General features: G+C 44.3%; 1 protein-coding gene across 1 annotated transcript; it reads left to right on the top strand.

The window, feature by feature from the left end:
- The first annotated feature begins 2265 nt into the window (after positions 1 to 2265).
- Positions 2266 to 23674, top strand: MKRN1 (makorin ring finger protein 1). The gene is made up of 8 exons (XM_026512195.4): positions 2266 to 2624; positions 10764 to 10892; positions 16673 to 16902; positions 17343 to 17569; positions 19819 to 20033; positions 20808 to 20918; positions 21468 to 21606; positions 21966 to 23674. Exons 1-8 carry the CDS (start codon positions 2443 to 2445, stop codon positions 22176 to 22178), a joined length of 1446 nt encoding a protein of 481 aa, XP_026367980.1. The 5' UTR covers positions 2266 to 2442; the 3' UTR covers positions 22179 to 23674.
- The last annotated feature ends 2000 nt before the right edge of the window (positions 23675 to 25674 follow it).

Below are 25674 nucleotides of genomic sequence, written 5' to 3'. Positions count from 1 at the left end.
TTGATGCCCAGTCTTGGAAGTGGGTAAAGTAAGTGCTCCCATGGGAGTCCTCCCCTGCCTGTGGTTCTCCCCTTCTGGATCTTGGCATCTAAGGAGGCATTTGTAATCTGAGGAGGTTCTTGGTGCCCTCACATCATACCACACAGGAGGCCCTTGGCTCCTGCAATAAAGAACCTGGCTATTGTATAGCAGAGTCACTACTAATTTCCCGAGTGAAGAAATCCATGAATTGCCCTTGTGCTGAACTTTCTCCCAGGAATCAAAAACGGGTAACTCTAGTTTGTTTCCTGTAACACAGAACATATCATTCCTCTTGGTATGTTTGGTGAGCCAAGGCGTAGGCATCTTTCATTGCTAAGGACTCACGCTGGTTGAAACCCTACTTGGAGGACTTGGAGCAGAGAATGACACACTCTGCTGCAGGGTTGAGCAGGGAGATCAGAAATTCAGAACTAAGCTTGGATGGGCACATCTGACCTTGGGGACAGCCCTGGGTCCCATCTTCCCCCACCTTAGGACCAGGTCTGGATTATTTGAAGTGCATTCCCAGGGCCTTCTCAGGTGTGTTACTGACGCTCAGATCTCTTTAACGCTCTCCTACGATGCCACTGAGGGCTCTGAGCTGGGCGCCAATGCTTTCCACGTGAGGGCAGCAATATGGAGACAAAAGGAATCCATAATATACAGAGGATTTTCCTAAAATAGAGGAGTGCTTTAAGTGACTCTTTCTCCTCTTTTTTTTTTTTTTTTTAGTTTATTTTAGAAGGACAAGCAAACTCTGCATTGAGCAGGGAGCAGGTGCCCAAGTGACCCTCTTTTTAAAAATTTAAGGGCTTGCTTCCCCTACTTGCCCCACTTTCTTTGACACACTGAAACTCAAACTCAAGACCTGTAGATTAAGTACTGCCTGCTCCAGTGAGCCAGTCAGGTGTCCCTCCCCCACCTTTTTTAAAAACCGTATTATTACTTGACTTGGTAAAACTCAAAACTATTGGGAATATACCTGTCGTCCCGCAAAGTGAAATTTTATGAATTCGCTGCATCAGGGAGACCACGGCTCAGTGGTGGGGCAACGTGGAAGGGCAGGAGGGAGGAGCCTACTTGGCCTCTTACAGGGTTGAAGCTGGCTTGGGGAGAGACCAGAAGAGGAATCAGCTCCGGATTATGTACTGTCATGAGGTGGGGGCAGTTTTAGGAACTAGACATCTCAATGATCCTTTGTTTGGGAAGTTGGAGCAATGAAGTTAGGACTGGGAAGACATTTTTAAAACTTACTGAAAAAGGGATTGTTAGTCTTCTTGCAGCCGTGGTGTGGCCTTGGAAGAAACATTGTTTTCTGTTGGCTTTGTTATTGTCCTTATTTGTGCCAACTGGTCTGATAACCAGGGGGGAGGGTTTTCACTCTCAGGTAAACTAAAGAAAAGCAAATCGAGGGCTTAAGAAAAACTGCCTGTGGAAAATCACGATTTAATAGGCAGCATCTCAGAGGACAGTGGACATTAAAGGGAAATAAGATAAATACACATTTTAATCTTCAGTTTTACAAAAGACTCTGTAAGCTGGGATATTCGACCTCTTTTGTTATTTGTTCAGTATTAACTGCAGTGTGAAAGAACAGTGCTTTCCATGGACTCAAATTATTGTTATTTACAGATAGAGAAAGCAGGAGCACTAAGAGGTAAATTAACTTGCTCAAAGGCGCATGGCCAAGAATGGGAGAAACCGAGAGATAAGGGCGATAAGCGGACTCCGGAGCCTGTGCTTGGCTACCATGCTAGTCTCCTGGGCTTAGAGATTATACCCTGATTGTAGGAATAAGAGAGAACATTAAGTGTTTACTAATGTATCAGGCACTAAGCTCAGTGACGGCTATGCATGTCCCATAATCTTCAAAGCAACCGTGTGAGGGAGGGCCTACTGTCACCCCGTTGGAGATGAGGAAACAGGCTCAGGATGGGTATTGATTCCCGGTTCGCTCAGCAGGCAATTGGTAGAATCAGTAAATGGGAAAGTCTGGATTCCAACCTAGGTCCTCAGTTCCGGCCCTCCACTGCAGCAGCCTCTGCTAGCAGGTATTCCTCTGGGTTAGCACCCTTGAAATGGGACTTCAGTGCCCTAGATGTGCGGCCTGGTGGGGGGGGGGGGGCGCAGTGAGGGCGGGTCCACCTGGCTGAGCCCGGCCCCCGCCCCGCCCCTTGGGGGCGGGGCTGTCACGTCCACCAATCAGAGGGCGCTGGGGGCGGGAGGCGGGCCGCGGCGCTGCGGCTCCAGCCCGCAGTTAGAGCGGCGAGAGCGCTCGGAGACACTGCGCGGAGCCAAGGGGAGCGAGCGGGCACCCCAGTCTCCTTCCCCTCCCCTCCCCTCGTCGCCTTCTCCCGCAGCCGGACCGGAACTATGTGATCCCGGAAGTTCCGGTGCCATTGCTGTGTGGGATAAACAGTAATGGCGGAGGCTGCAGCTCCCGGAACAACAGCCACAACATCAGGAGCAGGAGCGGCAGCGGCGGCGGTGGCAGCGGCCTCCCCCACCCCTATCCCCACAGTCACCTCCCCGTCCTCGGGGGCGGGGGGAGGGGGAGGCGGCGGCGGCAGCGGCGGCGGCTGGACTAAACAGGTCACCTGCAGGTGAGACGCTGCGCAGCCGGGCGCCGGCGCGGGAGGGGGCTGAGGCCGCGGAGAGGGCGTAGAGGAAGGGGCGGGCGGGAGGCCGGGGGCGGGCGGCAGAGGGAGGAGAGCGACGTTTGGCCTCCGCGGCCTCCCGCCCGCGCTGCGTCAACCCCCGCCGGCTGCCGCGGCCCTGGGCGCGCGCAGCTGCGCTGCGGGGCCGCCGAACCGCGCGCCGCCCTCCCCGCGCCGGCGGAGCGGCGTGCGGCGTGCGGCGCAGAGGGAAAGGTGGACTGACTCCTCCCCCCTCCTCATTGTAGCCCGAGTCCGCATCCCTTGCTTGCAGCTCCGCAGGTTCGGGAAAGGGGTGCCAAGCAGCCTGCCTCCCCGCAGCCGTGCGGGGCCGGGGAGCGCGGCCGCGGGCCCGGGCGAGGTGGCCTGGCTGCCGGGCCTCGGCGCCCTGTCATCCGTTGGTAACGCCTGCTCGCGTCTTTCTCCGCCCCCGCCCCCCGCCCCACCCGAGAAGTAGCTTTTGTTATTTCTTTGTATGTTTATCGAGGTTGGCGGTTCTGAGCTTTGTCTTAGAACCGAGTGCCGGGCTGGGGTCTTCTACTCTGCCTTAAATTTTACGAGCTGCCATTCCCCTTCCGCGGTCAAAATGTTCTCTTTAAATACACTGAAATACGTTGATCTTACTTCTGAAGGGGAATCAAAGAGCTTGTCTTTCGCGGAGGAGAGTGGTTTTGTTTGGTTTTGGTATGTCAGATGCAAGTATTTAATTAGTGGATGGCGGTTATAGGTACGTGTGTACGGGTGTAAAGAATGAACGAGTGTACATACAGGATGAGTGCGTTTAATAATTGGATGATATACTTGGATTCTTTTAGAAGTGATCATTAGCAGCTGGAAGCTTTTCTTTTTCTATCAGTTGAAATAATCCAACTGGAACCCCAGTTTTCACTGGGGGCGGGGAATAATTTCCATGCAATACTATGAATTCTTAGTATGCAGAACTCACTGTCTAGATGTTGTTAGCAGTGATACTAAACTAATATATACGTGTTAGGCATGAATAACAAGCTTAATTAAGCTTACTTTCAGTAGCGGGATGGAGAACTATAAAAAGCTATTTTAGGTAGTTTTTCTTATCAGTCATTTGTAGATCCTAAGGGAATCAAGTGCAATGTCTTAAAGAGAATTTGAAAATTCTGTTCATGAACCCTGTTAGAGTCCCTATAGACAATTTCTCTTCACAATGCTGCAGTTGATTACGTACTAGTGGCAGTCCCAGTCTACCTCCATATACTGAAAATAATGTTCTTGAATGTGAGTTCTTTCCTTGAATGAGTTCTTTCAAGAACTCCATACAAAGTCCTAATTTTAACCTATCATTTTTGATCTCAATATAGTCTAGCCTTGAACACCCATCACCAACCTGGCATTACCATACTTATCTCATTTTTATCTCGTAGCTGTAACTTGAACCCAGCTTTACAGCACTTTACACTTTTACACTCTGTTAAGACGGTTCGCCCTGTTCTTATTTCCCCTTCTAGTTCCTTAGCAGTATATAATCATAATTCAAAATAGCATTGATTTATGTATTTAAAAATTTTACATAGCTCAGTAATATATTTTGGAAAGGCATATGTAAAAGATACAGGCTTAGATGTACTAGTTCCCCCCCCCCCCAAACCTGTCTAGCTTTTGATTGAGTTATATCTTAGATTTTAGTATTTGACATTGTTTTCAGTTCTAGTTAACAACATGATCTATGTTTTAAAATTTTCTTTGGGCAGTGGAATATCAAATACACCTTCAGTTATCGTAGACCTTGAGCTTTCTTGAGAACAGGTCCCTATTTTGTTATCATTAATCTGTACTTAGTTGATGCTGGTAAGCCCACACCTAAAATTACCCACTATAATATGTGCTTTGAAGTTTCCTCTGCTGTCCTTTAAAAAAAGAAAAAACTTGTAAATGAGCAAAGACAAAGGACTTAAGATCTGTGCATCTTTTGGGACCTACCTCATTCAGTTATTCAGTAGTACTAGTGCCTACCATAAGAGACCATGCTCTAGGTGTTGAGGGGAATGCAAAAATGCATCGTATTTTCATTGTGTTCATAACAATCTCCCTTGAATTCAAGATAGTGATAACATTTTAGTATTTTTGCTTATTTCCTTCTATCTAGCAGTTTGACTAAGGCTATTTTCTTAGGGCATAATACTCAAGTTTAGAGGATTTTTTTAATTGCTCAGTCATATTTTCTCATTGGCTACTGTTTTCTTCATATTTCTCAAAATTGTTTCATTGTGTCTGTCTGCAGCTTAAGAAAAACCTACATATACCTTTGCCAAGGAACTGTTATTATGCTGCCACCACCAGGCCATTTTTCATATTTTTTTATTGGAGGAATATTAATGAAATAAGCTATTGCTTATAACTTCTTTGAGAGTATGGGGTTAAAATAATACTTAAAACTCTCATAACTTGCAAGCTATAATTTTGGATTTAGACACTGCTTTGAGAGAGTTCATCTACAGAAGTAGATGACTGCTCTGGCAGTTGAAATAATAATCCCCAAAATAAGTGTTTTTATATTTCGATTTCTTTTCAAGTGTAGTTAATACAGTTTAAAAATAAAGGAAATTATTCCAGGAAGTATCTATCCAACTGCTGTGATATCCATAGTGAAGCTTATTAGTTGGAAACTATAGGTATTTTTGAAGGAGTGGCATTGAAAAGGTTACCAGCCCATTAAGGAAAATTAATTTGCTGCTGACATTATGATTCACCATGACAAAAAAATAGGTGTCTTCTACAGTTTTTATGAAACAAATACGTAACTACTGTTTGTATAGGTATTGTAGGAGATAAAAGTAAACCATGGTCCTCAGCCAACAGGAATTTTCAGTCTAGTCTGAAAAATGGTATGTGCACTCATCAGTAAATATCTGTAACTTCTGCAGATACACAGGCAGGTTGTTTGCTTCTGTTGTACCCTTAGAAGCTACTATTGGGGTGTTTTGTAATGTATTTTGGCAAACATGCTTAGGTTTCGAAGAGGTCCAGCAGTAGGGAGATTCTAGTCGACTATATTTGCCTTTATTACTTTAAAATGTCTGGAGTCATAAGATTTTTAAATTTTTTTTTTTACCCATTTGGGAGAGAGCATCAGTGAGAGCACGAGCAGTAGGGAGAGGGAGAAGCTGGAAGGACACTTCACCCCCCTGAGCTGAAGGCAGATGCTTAATGGCACTGAACCACCCAGGCGCCCTAGTGTCATAGAATCAAGGTGGAAGGAGTCTTAGAAATCATATGGCCCAGGGGCACCTGCGTGTCTGTCAGTTCCCAACTCTTGATTTGTCTAAGGTCATGATCCCGGTGGAGGGATGGAGCCCCATACCAGCTCCAAGCTCAGGGGGGATCCTGCTTGAGATTGTCTCTCCCTCTCACCCGTACGTCTCTAAAATAATTAAAACTCATATGGCCCAGCCTTTTCACCAAAGGAAGCTTTAGTCTGGGCAGTGGCATCAAGGTTTAGATGGTGGCTTGGTGGTAGCATTTAAAAAACAGAAGCACTTTGATCAGATTCGTTTGGGGGAGAAATTTCTTAAAGAGCAGTTTGCCTTTTTTTCTTTCTTTATAACTTAACACTTTTCATGTCATAATGTCTTACAGATGGGTTGGCAAGGGGGGATTTCAGTGTGAGGATTGCATTTAATTCTGTACCACTAGTGTTCATATCAACTGAGGAATAAAAGGCAAAAAAAAAACCCCTGAAAACCCAGACCATAACGTACCATGTAAAATAATGCTTAGTATTTGGCAGTAACTAATTAGGGCTTGTATTCTAGTGTTTCTGTTGATTCTGAAGTATCAGGTGATTATGCGTCTGCTTGAATTCCTTCAGTGTTGCTAGTTCTGGACCTCAGGTATGAATTTCATTGCTGGGGAGTCTTCATGTTGAACCAGATCTGTGATGTAACTTTCTGCATATATTCACTTTGTCAGGAATAGTGCCCAAAAAGGTTGTATTCTGGCTATATTACCCCAGTTACTTAAAACCTTGTGGCATGACATCTAGGTGTCTGGCCTTAATGGTTTGCCTTACTAATTCTTAACTATTTGTTCACGTGTACCTCTTCCTGCCAGGCACGGTTATAAACCAATATAGTGAACGAATGTAGTCTGGCCGGGCAGAGTAAAGATGTGGAAGGACAGATTTGAGTGAACATGCATAGCGCAAAGACTATGCAGTTATGAAACTAAGATGAAATCACCTGCTGGAGGTCACGTAGCTAGTAAGTGATAAGGCTGGAATTGAAAGTCTTCACAGTTCTGATGGGGTGCCTGGCTGGCTCAGTCAGAAGAGCACACAACTCTTGATCGCAGACGTGAGTTCGAGCCCCACATTGGGTGTAGAGATTGCTTAAATCTTAAAAAGAATTCCCAATTCTGAGCCTTTGTACTTTTTTTTTTTTAAAGATTTTATTTATTTATTTGACAGAGATAGAGACAGCGAGAGGGGGAGTGGGAGAGGAAGAAGCAGGCTCATAGCAGAGGAGCCTGATGTGGGGCTCGATCCCAGAACGCCGGGATCACGCCCTGAGCCGGAGGCAGACGCTTAACTGCTGTGCCACCCAGGCGCCCCATATCTTTTGTACTCTTTATTAGATCCAAACAGTCTACTATACTAGTGCAGCCTGATTGTATTGACTGTTCTGGTAGCTGCATTCCCTTCTGGCTCTTGAAACTTGGGATCAGCTAAAGCCCCTAGATGTAAATATAACAGTTGGCCAAGACCAGTCACTTGGAAGGAAGGAAGTTTAATGCAGTAATTTAATTTTCATGCTTCCTTGTTTCAGATACTTAATTGATTTCTTACTGCTTAAAGATAAGTTGGCTTACAAGGCCCTACAGAGTCTGTTCTTGGCTATCCAGCCCCATCTCCTTCCTCCCTTTCCCCCATTTCTTCCTTACTCTCTCACTTTGGTCATATGCTCTACTGTGCTCTTGACCAGAAAGTGCTAATGGTCCGTGTACCACTGCCCTAGGCCAGCCAGTCTGTTTGACTCTAAGTTTTTACTACCATTTCGGATTCTGCAGAAGTGTTCACCCATCGTACACGTCCACAAGTGAGTATTAGTGTAGGCGTTGCAGAGGTGCTAAGGAAGTGAATCAAGGCACAGGTGTTAGGGACTGGAGCTCCGAAGCAGCTGGCTAAGGAACTGAGGTGAAGGTCGGCAACTGTCAGGTAGTGATTGGTGGAAGACAGAACCTGACACAGTAAAAAGCATCATAAACCCAAGGGCAACAATTGAAAGTTGGATAAAATGAGATTTAAGAACAAAAGTAAAATTGAGTTGTGCCTGAGGTTTAGGTGCTAACCTTCCCAGTTTGGAATCTCTAAATATTTTATCAAGCTTTAAAACTAAATCAGTATATGTATCTGACTTCAAATTGATCCATCCCAAAGAAATATTGAAGGTATAGACAGCTTTGTCTTGTGTGTTTAAAAAGCAGAAGTCGCCACTGGGGATGAGATGGTAAACTACTGTATTCAAGCACTGATACTGTTTAAAAAGGATAACCTGTTACCAGCTGGATACTTTTTTTTTTCTTTAAGGATTTTCCTTATGTATTTACTTGAGTGCGAGAGAGTATGGAACAGGGTGAGGGGCAGAGGGGGAAACAGACTCTCTGTTCTGCAGGGAGCTGGAAAGGGGGCTCGATCCTGCGTCTCAGGGATCATGACCTGAGCCGAAGGCAGACACCTGAACCAACTGAGCCACCCAGGTGCCCCTGGGTACTTTTCTATGTACTTTGAGGCAAGATTTTACTGTAGTGGAGATTACAATGTAATTATCATTGGCTTGTTTAGTTGTTGGGGTGTCTGTGTTGATGGCTTCATTTATGCAGTCAAAAATGAGCATTTTTTAAAGACTTTCAGCTCAGGGGGAGGAGCAGAGGGAGGGGGACAACTGAGTGGGGAGCCCGATACAGGGCTTGATCCCAGGACCACGAGATCATGACTTGAGCTGAAGTGAGACGCTTAAGCAGCTGAGCCAGCCAGGCACCCGCAAAATATCTTTTGAGTAGTTTAACTTAACTCAAAAGTTGCCCTGTAGTTGAGCGAAAGTTCACACGAGTTAGGTGATGGTAGACTTAACAGTTGAAATTAGGTCACCTATAGTTTTAATTGACTTCCTAGTATATTAACATTTCTTACGGACTAAAACCCCAGGGCACTTAAGGATCTTGGTCATTTTAATTGCTTCACCAACATGTTAACGTTCTTTCCATGTGGTGAACTGTCATAAAAAAGTTTTCCCTTCCAGGTACTCTTTGAATAGAACCTTTCCCATTCAAATTTGGGCAGCCTTATTCAAGGTTCTTTCGGTGAATATGGATATTTTCTACACAATTCAGATCACTGGGCAGTGAAGTATACATACTGTCCCTCTGTTCACCGGGTGTAGATAACTGTGCCATTCTTGGATATAGTGATGACATTTGCAAGGCCAGCCACGTTTACACCTGGTACTTTTTCCTTACTCTTCCAGCTGTACATAGATGCCTATTTGGAGTTGGGGCCTGCCAAAAATCATGACTCTCTGCTTAAGAGAAAGACTAATAAAGGACCAATTGAAAAAAAAAAAAAAACCCTGGGGTGCCTTGGCTGGCTCAGTCAGTAGAGCATGTGCCACGTTGGGGGTAGAGCTTACTTAAAAAGAAAATCTTTGGGGGAAAAAGAGAAAACCCTGACAAAAGTCAGTGATGGGAAGATCGAGGATGGTGGTGGTGGTTCTCCTCTGCATGATCAGGGTTACCTACAAAAAATAAGACCCATATCACTTCATATAGTTACCTAGAGAAACGTAGATTGCTGCTTTCTCTACTCATTCCCACTCCCACCAGTCCCCACTTTGTGATTTAGTAGGTACGAGGCATTCTCTACGTTTGCAGTTCTAGCAAATTCCCAGATGCCAGTGCTTCTAGTCCAAGTTCTTTAGGAACTGAGTCCTAAGTTATACTCCGATACTTGGTGTTTAGGAAACAGCTAGTTAGGGGGCTTCTGGGTGCCTCAGTCGTTAAGTGTCTGCCTTCAGCTCAGGGTGGGATCCCAGGATTGAGCCCCACATCAGGCTCCTCCGCTGGGAGCCTGCTTCTTCCTCTCACTCACTCCCCCTGCCTGTGTTCCCTCTCTCGCTAGCTGTCTCTCTGTCAAATAAATAAAATCTTAGGGGGAAAAAAAGGAAAACCGCTAGTTAGGTACACACATAATCCTTTAAGGCCGAGGACCAATAGTCCACTAACCAAAGAACATAAAGTGATTGCCCTTTGCCTCTATGTTTGCAGCAAATTTGGATATATTTTTACATGTGGCTTTTACATGAATTTTTTTAAAAGTAGTCTCCATGCCCTTTTGGGAGTCCAGCGTGGGGCTTGTACTTGAAACCCTGTGATGGAGACGCAGTAAGAGATCGAATTGCTAAGTCACTCAGGTGCCCCTAACATGTGGCTCTAAGATTTATCTGAGCGAGCACTAGATAGAGGGGTTGCCTACGTGCAAGGCGAAGTGGGGCGGCAGAGGCAGAGGGAGAAGCAGGCTCCACACCAAGCAGGGTGCCCAGTGGCGGGGCTCGATTCCATGATGACCTGATCTGAAGGCAGATGCTTAACCGACTGAGCCACCCAGGCACCCCTAAAATGGTTTCTAAAAGTAGTGAAACATACAGTAGTCTGACCCATTCTGGTCTACATTGTTTATTGCTGCTTTTCTTTCCTTCTCTTCTCTTTCTTAATTTTTTTGTTCAAGCAGGTCTGCCATTATGGCTAAAGTTAGTGAAAAACAAGATGTTACCTCCCTAGGACTGTAAAATGAGAACTGTGGTCAAATGTACCCTGCAGAGACCAGATTAATGATGACCTCAGTTGAAATCTTAAATTGGTACACCTATGTATAGGCAACGTTCCTGTGGTACCATAACAGATCATACAGTCTAATTCTACTTGCTTTTGTGTTCATTTCACATGGTGGTGTAGGATAGGCTATATTGGATATATTATTATGTTACTGGTGGAGTACATTGGTCATGAATTCTTGTAGGACTGGCTTTAATCTTTTTAAACCTGTGGTTCTTTTTCTCACAGGTATTTCATGCACGGGGTTTGTAAGGAAGGAGATAACTGTCGCTACTCGCATGACCTCTCCGACAGTCCTTACGGTGTAGTGTGCAAGTATTTTCAGCGAGGATACTGTATTTACGGAGACCGCTGCAGGTAAGAATTGGTTACAGATAGTTGTGTTCAGAGGTGGGGTGGGAGAGGTTGAGAAAAAGTGAGTAAAACACATAATTCCAATAGCTTTACAAATAGGTTTAAGATAAATGCTTTGAAAAGGACTCTGTAGCAGTGTTAGTACCCCGATAAATCTCTTACAGGGCATGTATTAATACATTAAAAAAAATAAGTTCGTAATGCATTCCTAACTTCATTTCCTGAGGAGCCCCTGAGCCCCTTCTGCAAACCTAGGAATAAGGTATGGAGAAAGCATGTTTGTATATGGCATTTCCTTTTTAAGAGTAAAAATGATGTGCATATTTGACCATAGTTGCAGATCTCGTGGTTAATGAATTAATGGAGAGAATATGGGATTCTAGGCATTTGGAATAGTTTATTAGGTTACTAGTTATGAGAGCTTATCCATTCCGTGTCAACTTTCCTCAACCCCTTCAGCCTACAAGACTAAATCTAAGCTTAGATTTAGGGAAAATACTTCAGGAATGTGTCTACTAACCAAGAGGGATTCCTCCTTTAATCTCTGTCATCATTCATTGAACTGGTACCATAATCCTGTTAAATTGCAATTCGGCAGGAGTGGGTTGTTTACAAATCCGTAGAGTGGGCGCCTGGGTGGCTCAGTTGGTTAAGCGACTGCCTTCCGCTCACGTCATGATCCCAGGCTCCTGGGATTGAGCCCTGCATTGTGCTCCCTGTTAGGTGGGGATCCTGCTTCTCCCTCTCCCTCTGCCTGCTGCCTCCCCCTGCTTGTTCTCTCTGTCAAATAAAATCTTCAAAAAAAAATTACCTATTGATGTTGAACAAATTACCCCAAGATTTACCAGGTTAGAAACCAACAAAAATCCATGTCCTAGTTTCTGGGGGTATGAAACCAGCATGGCTTAGCTGGGTGGTTCTAGCTCTGAAATTCCAGAGGTTGCAGTCAGGATTTCGGGCAGGGCTGTGATTATTTGACCTGTCTTTGGGCTTGAAGGATCAATTCTAAGGTGGCTCACACTCTGTTGGCCAGAGAACTTAGTTTTACCAGTTGGACCTCTTCCTAGGGGTCCTTCAGTGTCCTTAATTGGTTGCTGTCCTTCCCCAGAGCAGGTGATTAAAGAGAGCCAGCAAGGACACATCCACAATGCCTTTTATGACCCTAGTCTCAGAAGTCCCACACTCCCACTGTACTCCTTACAACAAGCAAGTCACTAAGTCAAGCCCATGTTCGAGGGTAGGGAGATTGGGCCTCACCTTTCGAAGGGAGGAGTATCAAACTGTAAACCATCATATTAGGTCAGACATTTTGGGGCATGTGAGCCATTTTTAGCATACTGAGCAGAAAAGATTATGTCAACTCTTATGTTCAGATGCTTAGAATTCAAAAGGCTAAGAAATTATAGGGGCGCCTGGGTGGCACAGCGGTTAAGCATCTGCCTCCGGCTCAGGGCGTGATCCCGGCGTTAGGGATCGAGCCCCACATCAGGCTCCTCCACTATGAGCCTGCTTCTTCCTCTCACACTCCCCTTGCTTGTGTTCCCTCTCTCGCTGGCTGTCTCTATCCTGTCGAATAAATAAAATAAAAATAATCTTAAAAAAAAAAAGGCTAAGAAATTATCGATGAGCGGAATATTAATGTTCAGTCATCCCACATTCATTTTACTAGGAAATACAGGAAGGATAGAGAATGAACAGATTCTTTTTCCAGATTTTTTTATGTGACTATAAGCTCAGAAATGGATCCCCTGATATCTGAGTTTAAGTTACTTGCTCTATGCTAATTTTTTTTCAGTATTATAGGAAAAATGACACCCCTTCCCCCCAAAACCCAAAAAGCCAGGTTTATCTCTTTCAGTCACAGTATGAAAGGGGGGGTTTGGTAGAACTCCATCTTACTGTATATGTAAAGAGCAGTTCTTTGTAGTAGAATGGTCTGCAGTTTCCAGACCAACTAAATTGGGGAGCTGGGTTCTTGGTCTAGGCAGTCAGCCTGGAATCTTTGTAAACTCTGTCCAAGGAGAGAAGAAATAAATGTTAGGAGTGGAAGTGAGACCCAAGGATGTCCAGCAGAGAAGTGGAGAGCACTGTGTGATAGGAGGGAAAGTGTGGCTGGTAACAGATCAGCTTCTTTAGAAGAGGGACTCATCTGATGGGACCATATAGGGTGGAAGAATGAAAAACAAGGTTAAATTGAAGAAATCTCAGCTAAGGCCGAGGCTGTATGTGTTAATCGACTTACTTTTCAGGGAATCTTGCCAGCCCTAAATGCCATTTCATACTCTTCTTCAGAGCAAGCATGGAGGCCTGTCCTCAACCTAACGCTGTGTAATCAGTGGGCTTCGTGTGGGAGACCAAGGTTGAGGCCAGGGACTGAGGTGGGGGACCTGTTTTGGTGAGGCTCTGACAGGCAGTCTCAAGTCACCCAATGAACTGCTTTTTTCTTTTTAGTTTTCATAATAGTAAAGATGCAGCTCCTCCTTTGGCTAATGAACTGATTGGAGCTGGGTTTAGAGCTCTCAGGATAAAGTGAAAGGAATTAGGGAAACCTATGTTTTAATAATAGGCCAGAAAGCTGCTGTGGTAGTTGTTAGGGACAGACCCTACTTTTCACACTCAACTGTGCTAGGATCTTTTTTTTTCACAAATTGGCCAGTGCCCAGAGATTTCAGATAACTGAGTGCTTCATAGAGGGAATAGTTCACAGTGAAAAATCATGTCCTAATGCCAGGAGTTCACAAATACTACTGTCAGTGCTTCATGATGATGGTGGCATATTACGTAGGCCAGTTCCTCATTCTGCAGAGCTGTCGTGCACATTGCGGGACCTCTAAGGTCCTTGGCCCCCACCTACTCAGTGCCATAGTTCAGAACGCCCTCATCGTTTCTTCACACCCAGTGGAAAAGAGGTCTTAGGTGACAACCATTTCTGTGGTCAGTCTCCTTTCATTTGGAGGGCTTTTTCCCTCTGGACCCACTGATTCTCATAAACTATTTGATTTATTTATTTGAAAGAGAGCACGCAAGCAGTGGGGCGGGGCAGAGGGAGAGAAGCAGAAGCACTGAGCAACAATCCCAGGAACCCCGAGATGATGACCTGAGAGTACTTGCAAAGATGTGAAAGAAAAGCCCAATGTTAGTTTCAGTGTCGTGTCAGTATTTTTCTTCACTTAACACTTCGATTTAAAGGATCGCCGATTCTGTGATAATCTTACAGAATTAATTTAATAACCATTACAAACATTACAAACACATCATCATGGACTCTGAGTACAGTAGATGGGAGAGTCCTCTTAAGTGAGAGTTGGCAGGCCTCATCTGTGCAGTGCCAGATGTATTTTGGCTATGGAGGTCACACTTTTCCTTGTACAGTAGCAGCCTAGATGATAAGATAAGCTAATGGGTGTGGCTGCGTTCCCATGAAACTTCATTGGGACGCTTGACATGAATTTCATGTGTCATAAAACTATTTTTTTTCAACCATTTAAAAATACCTAAACCAAGAGTACAAGTCCATTTGGTACCGGAGTCAGTCTCGTGAATTACACAATTCTAATAAATGCCTCTTAAAAAAATAGTAAGGATGTCAGTGGGGTGCCTGGCTGGCTAAATCAGTATCAAAACCATTTTTAGCTCTGGGTTTGGCCTGAAGGTCAAAGGCTGGACTGATGTCTGTTCCTTAAGGTTCATGCTTACTGAACCATATATTTTTTTAGTAAGCGCCTTTTTGTTCTAATTTAATAATGTATTTGACAGAACGCACACAAGGAGGCAGAGCAGCAGGCAGAGGGGGAAGCAGGCTCCCCTCTGATCAGAGAGTCTGATCCCAGGACCCTAGGATCATGACCTGAGCTGAAGATAGACACTTAACGGACTGAGCTACCCAGGTGCCCCTAGTAAAGCACCTTTCAAAATGTGTCTTGCCTTTTCTTCTTGCTTCTAGTTTTCTCTCACTTGTACTTTATCTTTCCTTGTACTTAATGCACAAGTCTTCACTTCAGAATCATTTTATATAGCTCTATTCTGCACTAAGGGATTAACTTTGCCTAAATAGGCAGATTTGATTTTAAAACTTAACTTTCAAAATAGATAATCATTTGTATGCAAGGACCCTGTTTCACTCATTTAAATTTGACCCCTCAGGAGATGATTTCTTTTCAATTTATTTTGAGAACAAGCCCGCAGGGGGTGGGGATAGTAGCAGAGGGAGAGAGAGAATCCTAAGCAGGCTCCATACCCAGCCTGGTAGGCAGGGCTCTATCTCTCAGGACCCACAACACAATGACCTCGTTGAACCAACTGAGCCACCCAGGTACCCCACATGATGTAGTTCATAGTGCATGGTAGGTGTTCATTACCAGGTGTTGCTCAAAAAATTGAACTGTTCAGGCGCCTGTCTTCAGCTCCGGTCATGATGTGAGTCCTTGGATTGGGCGGGAAGTCGGCTTCTCCCTCTCTTTCTGCACCCCCGCCTACATGCTCACACGCACGCGCTCTCGTTCTTTCTCTCTCTCAGATAGATTTGGGGGAAAAAAAATGCTGTCTATCCCTCTAATACTAACCGTGAGCTACCTGTGCCTTTTGAACACTTGAGAATACGGCCAGTACCGGGACTAACCAACAGGGTTTTACATACTTAAGCTAGATGTGGCTATTGGTTGCTCTCATAATAGAGTATTTTAGAGTCACATAGGTCTAGAACACCACTTAACTTGACAATTTTTTGACAATGAAGTGAGGTGTGGTGCAAGCGAAGTGCATACTTCAGTGGTTTCTGCTCTCAGCTTGCATGATTCAGGATTCCAGTTTGGATTAAAATGCACTGGGTTTTATAGCTGATAGCGAAATATTTCAGTTACTTTATGAAAGGCAAAGTAGGCTCCTTAATGCCTAAGAGTAGGAATATGAAAGTTGGAGGTAATAGACTCCAATGGTAAATATCAGCAAATGTTTGCCGTAAGCTGAGGGACAGTGTGTAGTTAGTCTGAATGTCTTTTTTAGATGTAAATATAGGCACCAGTAACACTGCTGGTCCATGGTTAGGATGGCCCAATTAATCAGTCAATTGCAAGACCAGCTAAATATGTGTACTGTAAGTTAGACCAGTTCAGACTTACACTATATATCTCATTACTTTGTGTCTGAATGAATGTCTGAATTGTGCAGATTTTCTTGGGCAGAAAGTTGGTTCTTGAAGGGAATAGTTTGGAGATGTGATTTTAATAATTTCACAGATGAAAAGAAATGAGAAAATCTATGGTGTAAAAATTTGGAAAAGGTCAATGAGTGGATACAGGAAAAGAATACATAATGTATATTGTAAATACAGTGGTAAAATGTTCTTCCGTTTTCTACCTGTTGAATTTGAGGGTTTGAATCTGTCGATCTTGGGTGCACAGTCTCTTTAGTGGAGTTGCAATGAGAACCATGAGACTTACCTCCAGATGAGCATGGAATTTGAGGGGTGATAGATGGTCTGCTGCAGGGGTGGGCAAACCTGGCTGAAGGCTCTAAAGTTCTCTGACCCCTGGTCTATGACCTTGGCTACTCAGAGTGCCGTTCTTGGACCAGCGGTATTATCCTGTGGGGGTTTGGTAGACATGCAGAATCATGGCCTCTGCCCCAGACTTAGAAATTACGGATATGCCTTTTAACAATTCCCCATCCGATTCATAGGCGCAATATTTTGAAAAGAACCCAAAGACGGGATCAGGGAATACATACTTCATTTGGGGCTGCTGGCTAGACAGTGACTGCTGACTTTTTAAATTTTTTTTTTAAAGATATGAACATAGCAAGCCATTGAAACAGGAAGAAGTGACTGCTACAGACCTAACTGCAAAATCATCCCTTGCTGCTTCCTCAAGTGTCTCATCAGGAGTTGGACCACTTGTTGAGATGAATTCAGCTGAAGCCGAGTCAAGAAATTCAAACTTTGCAACTGTAGGAGCAGGTTCAGAAGACTGGGTGAATGCCGTTGAGTTTGTTCCTGGGCAGCCCTACTGTGGCCGTAGTGAGTATTTGAAGACTAAAAACAACTTAGAGTGCTAGGCCATAGCCCACCAGTTAGCTGGTTTCACAACCTTCCTGCTTCCGCCCTTCATACTTAGCTTGATTTAATACTCTAAATTGGATTACCAGCTACTTACCAATGGAGTGAAAGAAACTTTTTGAATCCCAGTAGTAATGAATTTAGAATGTTTTGAAAAACTGAAGCCTCTTAAATCAGTGCAATTGCACAAGAAATAAAGTTTTTCTTTCTTAAAACAAGCCTACTCTTGGAAATTTCAGCATTAGAAAATTGCGCAAGAGTAAAGGGATCAGTTCAATAGACTTGGAGTTTAATGGAAGTTCTTCCATTTTTTTTTTTCTGTTCAGTTATTCTCAGTTACCTTAGTTCATATATCTGCCTTACCCATTTTGGACCTTTACTACCCTCTTAAACGTTTTCAGCTGCCCCTTCCTGCACTGAAGCACCCCCGCAGGGCTCAGTGACCAAGGAAGAAGCAGAGAAAGAGCAAACAGCAGCGGAAACCAAGAAGCAGCTTTGCCCGTATGCTGCGGTGGGAGAGTGCCGGTATGGGGAGAACTGTGTGTATCTCCACGGGGATGCCTGTGACATGTGTGGGCTGCAGGTCCTCCATCCAATGGATGCAGCCCAGAGATCACAACACATAAAAGTAAGTCTTCAGGGAGGTATCTGTTAATCCATGTGAGACTTCTTCTAAGATGCACATTTCATTGGTTTTTAATATAGTAACAGACTTGTGCAACCATTACCAGGGTTTTGTATGATTTTTAGGACCTTTTCATCACCCCCAAAAGAAACCCTATGCCCCTTAGCTCCATTACTCTCCTTTTTGCCCTTCCCTCCAGCTCCTGGCAACAACTGATATACTTTGTCTCTAGACTTGCCTGTTCTGGAGATAGCATATGAATGGAATCCTGTGTGGCCTTTTGTGACATGCTCAAACAATAGCATTACGTTTCCAGGGTTTAGTCATGTTGTCGTGTGTACCAGTACTTCATTCCTTTTTCTGGCTGAATAATTCACCGTATAGTTCTACCACATCTTGTTCTTCCATTCGTTAATTGAAGGATGTTGGGATTGTTTCACCCACTGGCTGTTGTGTTTTAGGTTATCTTAGAGAGTAGAGTTGCTGGGTCATGTGGTAACTCAGTGCTTAACATTTTGAGCAATGCCAGACTGCATGCACAGTGACTACCATTTTACAGTCCCAATTGCAATGGGTGAGGATTTCAGGCCACGGCTGTAAAGTTTTTTAATGTATTAATTTGAGAGAACTTGAGTGAGCAGGAGCTGTGGGGGAGGGAGAGGCAGGCTCCCTGCTGAGCAGCGAGCCCCAGGATCTTGACCTGAGTTGAAAGCAGCCCCCTAACCCATTGATCCACCTAGGCACCCCCAGACTATGGTTTTTAAGCCCATTCTCAGCATCCATTTTTTGTTGAAGACACTGCTTTACAAACTATTTATTGGAGCAACATATTTGTCTCTAACCTTTATCACCTGTTTAACAAAATTAATTTGGTTATTGGGTAAAGCATAGTATAAGACATTTTTGAATCCTACCTACACAGCGTGTTGACTGTGTGAATTGAGGTAAGTTAAATCCCTGTAAGTCTTTCAGCTTTGTATTGGGTATTGGCGGCAGTAGTGTCTTCATCTTTGTTCTTCCCTTTTTAGTAGTATCTTTTAAGGATTGTTTACAAAGAGGTTTTAAAAAGAGAGAAAAATATTAAAATGTTGGAGATACGTGAAATTATGGGTGACTTTGGTTGCTTTTTTTGCATTCCTTACAATTAGTATGTTACATATAAATTGAAAATGTAAAACATACGTGTTAGCCACCCCTCTCTTTCACGATTTATTTGAGACAGAGAGGGGAGGTGCGTGGAGACTCCCCGTTGAGCAGAGTCGGCCACGGTGCTATCAGACCATTGCATCCTAAATCAAGAATTGGATGCGCAGCTGACTGAGACACCTGAGTGCCCACCTACACAGAACATGGGACTTGGACCCACAGCCCCGAGTTCAAGGGTTACATGCTCCTCTGAGTGGGCAAGGTGTCCCCATGGTTCTTACTAGCCCCAAAGTGGAAACAACCAAAATATCCATCACTTGGTGAATGGTTAAATAAATTGTGCTCTGTCGTGATGGAATATTACTCAGCAATAAAAAGAAACAAAATACGGATACCTTCCACAGCATAGGTAACTTTGAAAATGTGCTAGATAAACAAAGCCAGTCACAAAAGGACGCATTTATGTGAAATGCCCTGAAAAGCATAGCCGCAGATTAGCAGTTGACTGGGGAGGGGTCCAGTCATTCTGGGGAAATGAGTGACTTGCTGTGGGTGTGGGTAGTGGACACAGTCTGTACTGATGGTGTGATGGTTGCAGACTGCATCTGCGTTTAATGTACCGTCGAAAGGAATGAATTACATGGTATCTGCTGTATCTCAAAGCTGGTTTTTTTAAAATGTGAAAATGAGGTGCCCAGCACCTAATTGTCACCTAATAAATGTTAGCTTCTTTCACCCTTAACTTTATGATACGTTGTAAATTAAGACCTTAATCTTAATTACATTTTCCATCTAGAAACCAGAAGATTAACAAACTTGAGTATGAAAAACTGTCTCTAACACGAATCATAACATGGGAGGGTAGCAAAGATTTGGGTGATTTCCCCCCCCCCCCCCCCGTTTCTGAAGTTGAGTTCTTAACTCTGGTGATGTAAAGATTAGAATTGTCTGTCCACCTATAGAGTTGTGAACAAAGCTGCTTTTCATGTCAAATTGGGAACATCTTTTCAGTTCACGATTGAGTCTTTGAACATGAGTCATTAACTGTCAAGTTGAAGTCTAAATCAGTGGCTTGACTACACCTGTTATTTCTCTGCTTTTTCCAGTCTTGCATTGAGGCCCATGAGAAGGACATGGAGCTCTCATTTGCTGTCCAGCGCAGTAAGGACATGGTGTGTGGCATCTGCATGGAGGTGGTCTATGAGAAAGCCAACCCCAGTGAGCGCCGCTTTGGGATTCTCTCCAACTGCAACCACACTTACTGTCTCAAGTGTATTCGCAAGTGGAGGAGTGCTAAGCAATTTGAGAGCAAGATCATAAAGTGAGGCTCCTCCCCAATCTTCGTGTTTGCTTTCTATTTTGGGGAAGAATTTAGTATCTTGTGCCAACTTTGAACCAGATGGACGCGCATTTAAATGCATGCATTTTATCTTGAAACTGGGGTGTTCTAATTGGGATTTCTTCTTTGTATTTCAGCTAGCTTCTAGGTTAGCTGGTATATCTACTTCATTGGAATGAGGAAACCCTATGTATCAGTTAGTAGAATCTTCGTGCTTTTTCTGAGGAGATTGTGTTTAACGGATTAGCCAGTTTAGGCTCAATGAACAGACTTCTAGCTCTGAATGTATGTTTCCGGACGTCTTACATTCTCCGCTTTCCTATTCCATCCATAAGCTAGCCAATAATCACCATCCTTTAAAAAGATTGTTCTCATAACCGAACAAGAACTACATAATCGAAATAGAGCAAAGTTACAAGAAATAAATTTATTTAAACGAAAGAAAAAGGAGTCCGTGTGAAATGTCTTCTTTTGTTATCTTTGTTTTTGTTTTGTTTTGTTTAGTTTTTTGTTGTTTCTTTAACAAAGTTACCTTCTTTGAGTGAACTGGCTAGCCATTGAGTTGAATTTCTAAAGGAGTTTGTCTTGCCTCAAAAGAAATGGTCAGTTGTGTGAGTGTGTGGAGCCCTTTCAGGAAATGCCCACTTGGCCTTCAGTTAAGTCTTAAGTGTGGTGGTGACACACCAGGGTGTGTCCTTGAAGAAGAGTGGGCCTGTAAAGGGGGATGTGCATTGCAGCCTGTTCATTGTTTCCCAGGTCCTGCCCAGAATGCCGCATCACATCTAACTTTGTCATTCCAAGTGAGTACTGGGTGGAGGAGAAAGAAGAGAAGCAGAAACTCATTCAGAAATACAAGGAAGCAATGAGGTATGAGCACTGCAGCCTTTTCTCAAGCTAAGATCCCAACAGAGCTTGGGTTCACGTTGAAAAGAACAGTGCTGCATTATATACTCCTACCTCCTTCCTACCCTTTCTTTGACTTCCCAGTACAGTTTCTTTTTGTCACCCCTGATAACACTTAACCCCTTACGTACCTTGCTATAACGCAGTCCTTGGGGTGCATGCCGAGGGACTGTGTTATAACGAAGTCTGTACTGCTAGCTGATGCCCCATGAGTGGGCTTCTACCTCATTCTGAGTCCATGTTGTCCTATGTGCTTGTGTGTGGGCTTCCTAGAAGATTTCCTCTCTGCCGGATCTGCGGGACTGGAACTCTTTGAACAGCACAGACTGGAACAGAGTATCTGTTTCTGTCAGTGCTTCATGCATTAGCGCACACATTAAGAACACACCTTGGGGAGGGCTGGAAGCAGACATGCCGGTTCTATCCCTACCTGTTTAAAGAAAATACCGGATGATAGTCGAATACAGACCTGAAATCCACTGTGAATAAGGGTTGCGATATTTTCCTTTCCAGCAACAAGGCGTGCAGGTATTTTGATGAAGGACGTGGGAGCTGCCCATTTGGAGGGAACTGTTTTTACAAGCATGCGTACCCTGATGGCCGTAGAGAGGAGCCACAGAGACAGAAAGTGGGAACATCAAGCAGATACCGGGTAACTCTCGCTGTTTTTTTAAAGGAGGGGAAATACCACGCTATCAGTTGAGGCCTGCAAAGATTGGGGTAGGGGAAAGAGATTAACACTCAGGTCTGGGAGTGAGACTGGCGGATGAAAAGCGAACAGCAACCTCAGGAAACTGGGCGGGATAGAGGAAAAGCTAGAGTGCCTAAAGGGCTAGACTAATCGGTTTGCCTCGAGTGACCAGAGGGGAGGAGTTGGTAAAGTCGAAACCCTAAATGAGAAGTCTGTTCGTCATGCCCTCTGGTGTGCTGGACGTTTTGCCTTAGAAACAACAGACTAGAAGATACTACTGCTCGACAGTGCCATCCCTATCATGGCCTTGTTTTTTACAGGCCCAACGAAGGAACCACTTCTGGGAGCTCATTGAGGAAAGAGAGAACAGCAACCCCTTTGACAACGAAGAAGAGGAGGTTGTCACCTTTGAGCTGGGCGAGATGTTGCTTATGCTTTTGGCTGCAGGTGGGGACGACGACCTGACAGACTCTGAAGACGAGTGGGACTTGTTTCATGATGAGCTGGAAGATTTTTATGACCTGGATCTATAGCAGCTTGGTGTGGCGTGGGAACTGGCCTGCTGAGCCTCAGACAGTAGCTGTCCCCTGTGGTGGTGTGGCAGTGCCCGAGTTTCTCTCCTAGGCAGGCCTCTCAACTCCAGGTGCTGTCGTGATCCTTCTTACCCAGGGCCTGTCTTCTCAATCCCTCACCTTTCCCCAAGGAGTGTGTTGTTTTCTCTGTTCTAAAAAAAAAAAAAAAGTTACAAAAATAAATCTTAAAGCTAGTTTTTTTTGTAACATGAATTTAACTGTCAGACAGTTAGCGTAGGTTTGTTGCGTCATCTGTTCTCCACCAGATTCACACCGTTCTAGGGTAGCGTTGATGGACTCTCCACACTCACTCGGAGGACCCCAAAGTTCAAAAGGAACAGCATCGGCCCTGCTTTGGGTCCGAGAATAGAGGTGATGGGTAACGCATCTGAACTGTGGCAAGTAGCCTGCTACAGACCTAACAAGGTGGATACTTGAGGTTTCTGGTGAAATCTGCACATCGGTGTTTTTATATCTGTTCCCTACCCTGTAAACCCCACCTGTGCACTTGTTCTGTGGTTTTGGTCTCTTGTCGATTGCACACAAGACTACTGGGTAACCAGAACCAGGTGCGACTGTGTTGAGATGCGACTGTGTTGAAATTTTTACTGTGTTTGGCACGATAGGAAAATTGTACTGGGACACCTAACAGATGCAGCCGCATAAGTGAAATGCTGAGCTGGAAGCGACTCCCGAGGGCTGATAGACTTGGTGTGTGCGTGTGTGCGAGTGTGTGATAAGCTTCTCGTCCCTGCATAGATGCTGTGTTCTTAGCCTTAGTGGAAAAACTTGGTTTAGTGGTTTCAGCCTAGTATGGCCCATAGATTGTAAAGGACAAAGCAGTATATTGGTAGCTGTCGGTAGAGCAGTGCTAGCTCTGTCTATAAATAGAGAAACGGGCTTAGCCACAGGTTTCAGCTGTCTGGTTGTCCCATATATTAACACGAACCAGGGCTTGGGTACACAGTTGTATTTAATGTTTTAGGGTCCCAGCCTTTCCAGCCCAGGCACTTTTGGACAAATGTTTGTCCTCGTTTGAGGTTTTGTTGTCGGGTTTTTGTGTTTGTTTTTTGTGGGTATTTGCCTCATTCCATCCCTGAGCTTTTGCAGGTAGACATGATTCAGAACTTCTAAGGTGTTTCTTGTAGTGGGGTCATTGGTTGGCAGGATAAGTCATGCTTTTCCACCAGAGGGGGGTGGGGGTGGTAATCCACAAGAGTGGGACTAAAGTTGCTAGAGGAATTCCTTGGTTGGAAATTTTAGCCTTGAGTTTTGTTGCTCTAGTTCCTGAAATAACTTGGGAGATGCTCCTCGTTTGTCCATCTACTGCTTTGATTCCTTGGACCCCACCCATTCTTCACTCATAAGAAAAAGTAATTGTTGCAGAGGTCTCTGTATTTTGCAGCTGCCCTTTTGTAAGAAGCACTTTTCCCAAATAAAACAATAAAAAAACCAAATTGGCTTTCTGTTTTGTGTAATGTTTAATGAGCTGTTCTGAAACTTGCAGGTGTCAAAGCATAACATTGGTTTCTTTCATTGTCCCTGATCAGTTCCGTCAGTTATGTGGATATGGTTTCATTGAGAGAAGTGATAGCTTTCCTAAGACCTGTAACCTGCTGAGAAATGTTTGAGCCATAAACAGGGAAACCACCAGCCGGGATCACCTCTTGTATTTTAGAATTTGTAGGACTAACCCTTCCCACTTTAGTGGCCAAAGGCACCGCCTGTTTTCTGCAGCCACGCAGCTATAGTTGAACTTGCTTCCTACTCACAAATAGCAGGTATGTCACAAAATACAATGTTTTGAAAGGGTACTTTTTTTTCTCCCTAATTATTCTATCATACTTCTAATAAAACCCATTCTGTGGTGACCTTTTTGTATTGGCTATTGGGTGGCTCAGTCTGTTAAGCACCTGCCGCCTTGGTCATGAGCATTGGGCTCCCTGTTGAGTAAGGAATCTGCGTCTCCCTCTTCCCCTTACCCTGCATGTGCTCGCTTTCACACATAAGTGGAATCTTTTAAAAAAATATTCTAAGTTAAAATACTTGTATTAGGAATTAACAGTGTTCAGTGTTTCCATTTCTAGGAATTTTGTGTATTGTGACTTGGCGTGTAGTCCTGGTAAGAGCTGTAGGTCCACAAGTAGGCTTTCTGTAAGCTCATGTATCTACCACTTCCAGAAGTGTTGAGAGTCTGCCTTCAGCCGCTACGGATCAGGCCGTGTTGGGGATCACAGGTGATGGATAGCCGCAGAGGCAGCGTGGAAGTGTTAGGGGCCATAGTAGGGAAGAGACTTAAAAGCAAAAGCCTCTGCATTTTGGTGTCTGGGAAGCAGGCGGCGGCTTGGCAGCTGTTCTGTTGGCATATCCGAGTCTGGTGGGAGAATGGTCTGGGGAGGCCATGACAACAGCTCACTGCTGGACCTGAGGTAGGTTTGGGTCCGGAGCAGCTCCCTTTGCATCTTGGAAAAGGCAGTGCAAGTTGGTGTAGTGGCCAGTCAGTCATGACGTGCATGGCTGCCCTGTTCTTGGGCGTTGCGTGTGAGCTGTGTGCTAGCCTGTTTTAAGTGAAATTCTCCCTTCTTGTGCAAAACTGGTCGCAACCTCTGTCCTGCCACTACACACAGGAGGTGATGTTTCCATCTCTGTCTCTCAGGAGCATGAATGGATACTTACATGTTTCGGGAAAACGTGAAGCAAATACCTAAGACTTGGAGGTGGAGGTGGTAAAGGGTATGGATAAAGGTATCTTTGTTGTCGCAGTGGATCGGCCTGTCTCAGGCTGAAACCATCATTTTGTAAGGAAAACCAAAGAGGGTGCTTTTGATGTTTAAAATATCTTAGCAATATTTTTTTAGTCTCGAACCAACAAACTTGCGTGGTTTAAAATTGATACGTAGATATGATTAGTAGGAAAAATAAACTGTACTTGCTTTTTGCCTTACTCATTGATAGCATTACTAATGGAATTTTTTTTAGGAGACTGGTATTTTTTTAATTTTTAAAGATTTTAAAAATTTGACAGTGCATAACCAGGGGGAACAGGAGAGGGAGAAGCAGGCTCCCCACTGAGGGAGCCAGATGTGAGGCTCAGTCCCAGGACTCTGGCATTATAACCTGAACCGAAGGCAGATGCTTAACTGAGCCACTCAGGCGCCCCAGGAGACAGTCTCTAAGTGTCAGCAGCATTTATTTAAATTGGTGCTGGCTCAAGCAATAGAGCATGCGACCCTAGATCTTACGGTCATGAATTCAAGCCCCACATTGGGCGTAGAGCTCAGTTAAACTGTTGAAAACATGCAGCACCTACGCAAGTCGTCTCAGGTCCAGCTGATGTGCTTAGTTTTCTTTTAATCAAATAGACTTCAGAAGGCTTGGGTACTCCTGTCTTTGCCAACAGTGAGCATAATCTGTCATGTAAAACAATTTGTTTTAAAAAATCATTTTTTGTTTCAAG

The sequence above is a fragment of the Ursus arctos genome, unplaced genomic scaffold (genome assembly GCF_023065955.2).
Source record: "Ursus arctos isolate Adak ecotype North America unplaced genomic scaffold, UrsArc2.0 scaffold_3, whole genome shotgun sequence".
Classification (NCBI taxonomy): Eukaryota; Metazoa; Chordata; class Mammalia; order Carnivora; family Ursidae; genus Ursus; species Ursus arctos.
The sequence above is the reverse complement of the archived record's forward strand: the minus strand, read 5'-3'. Positions and strand labels throughout refer to the sequence as shown.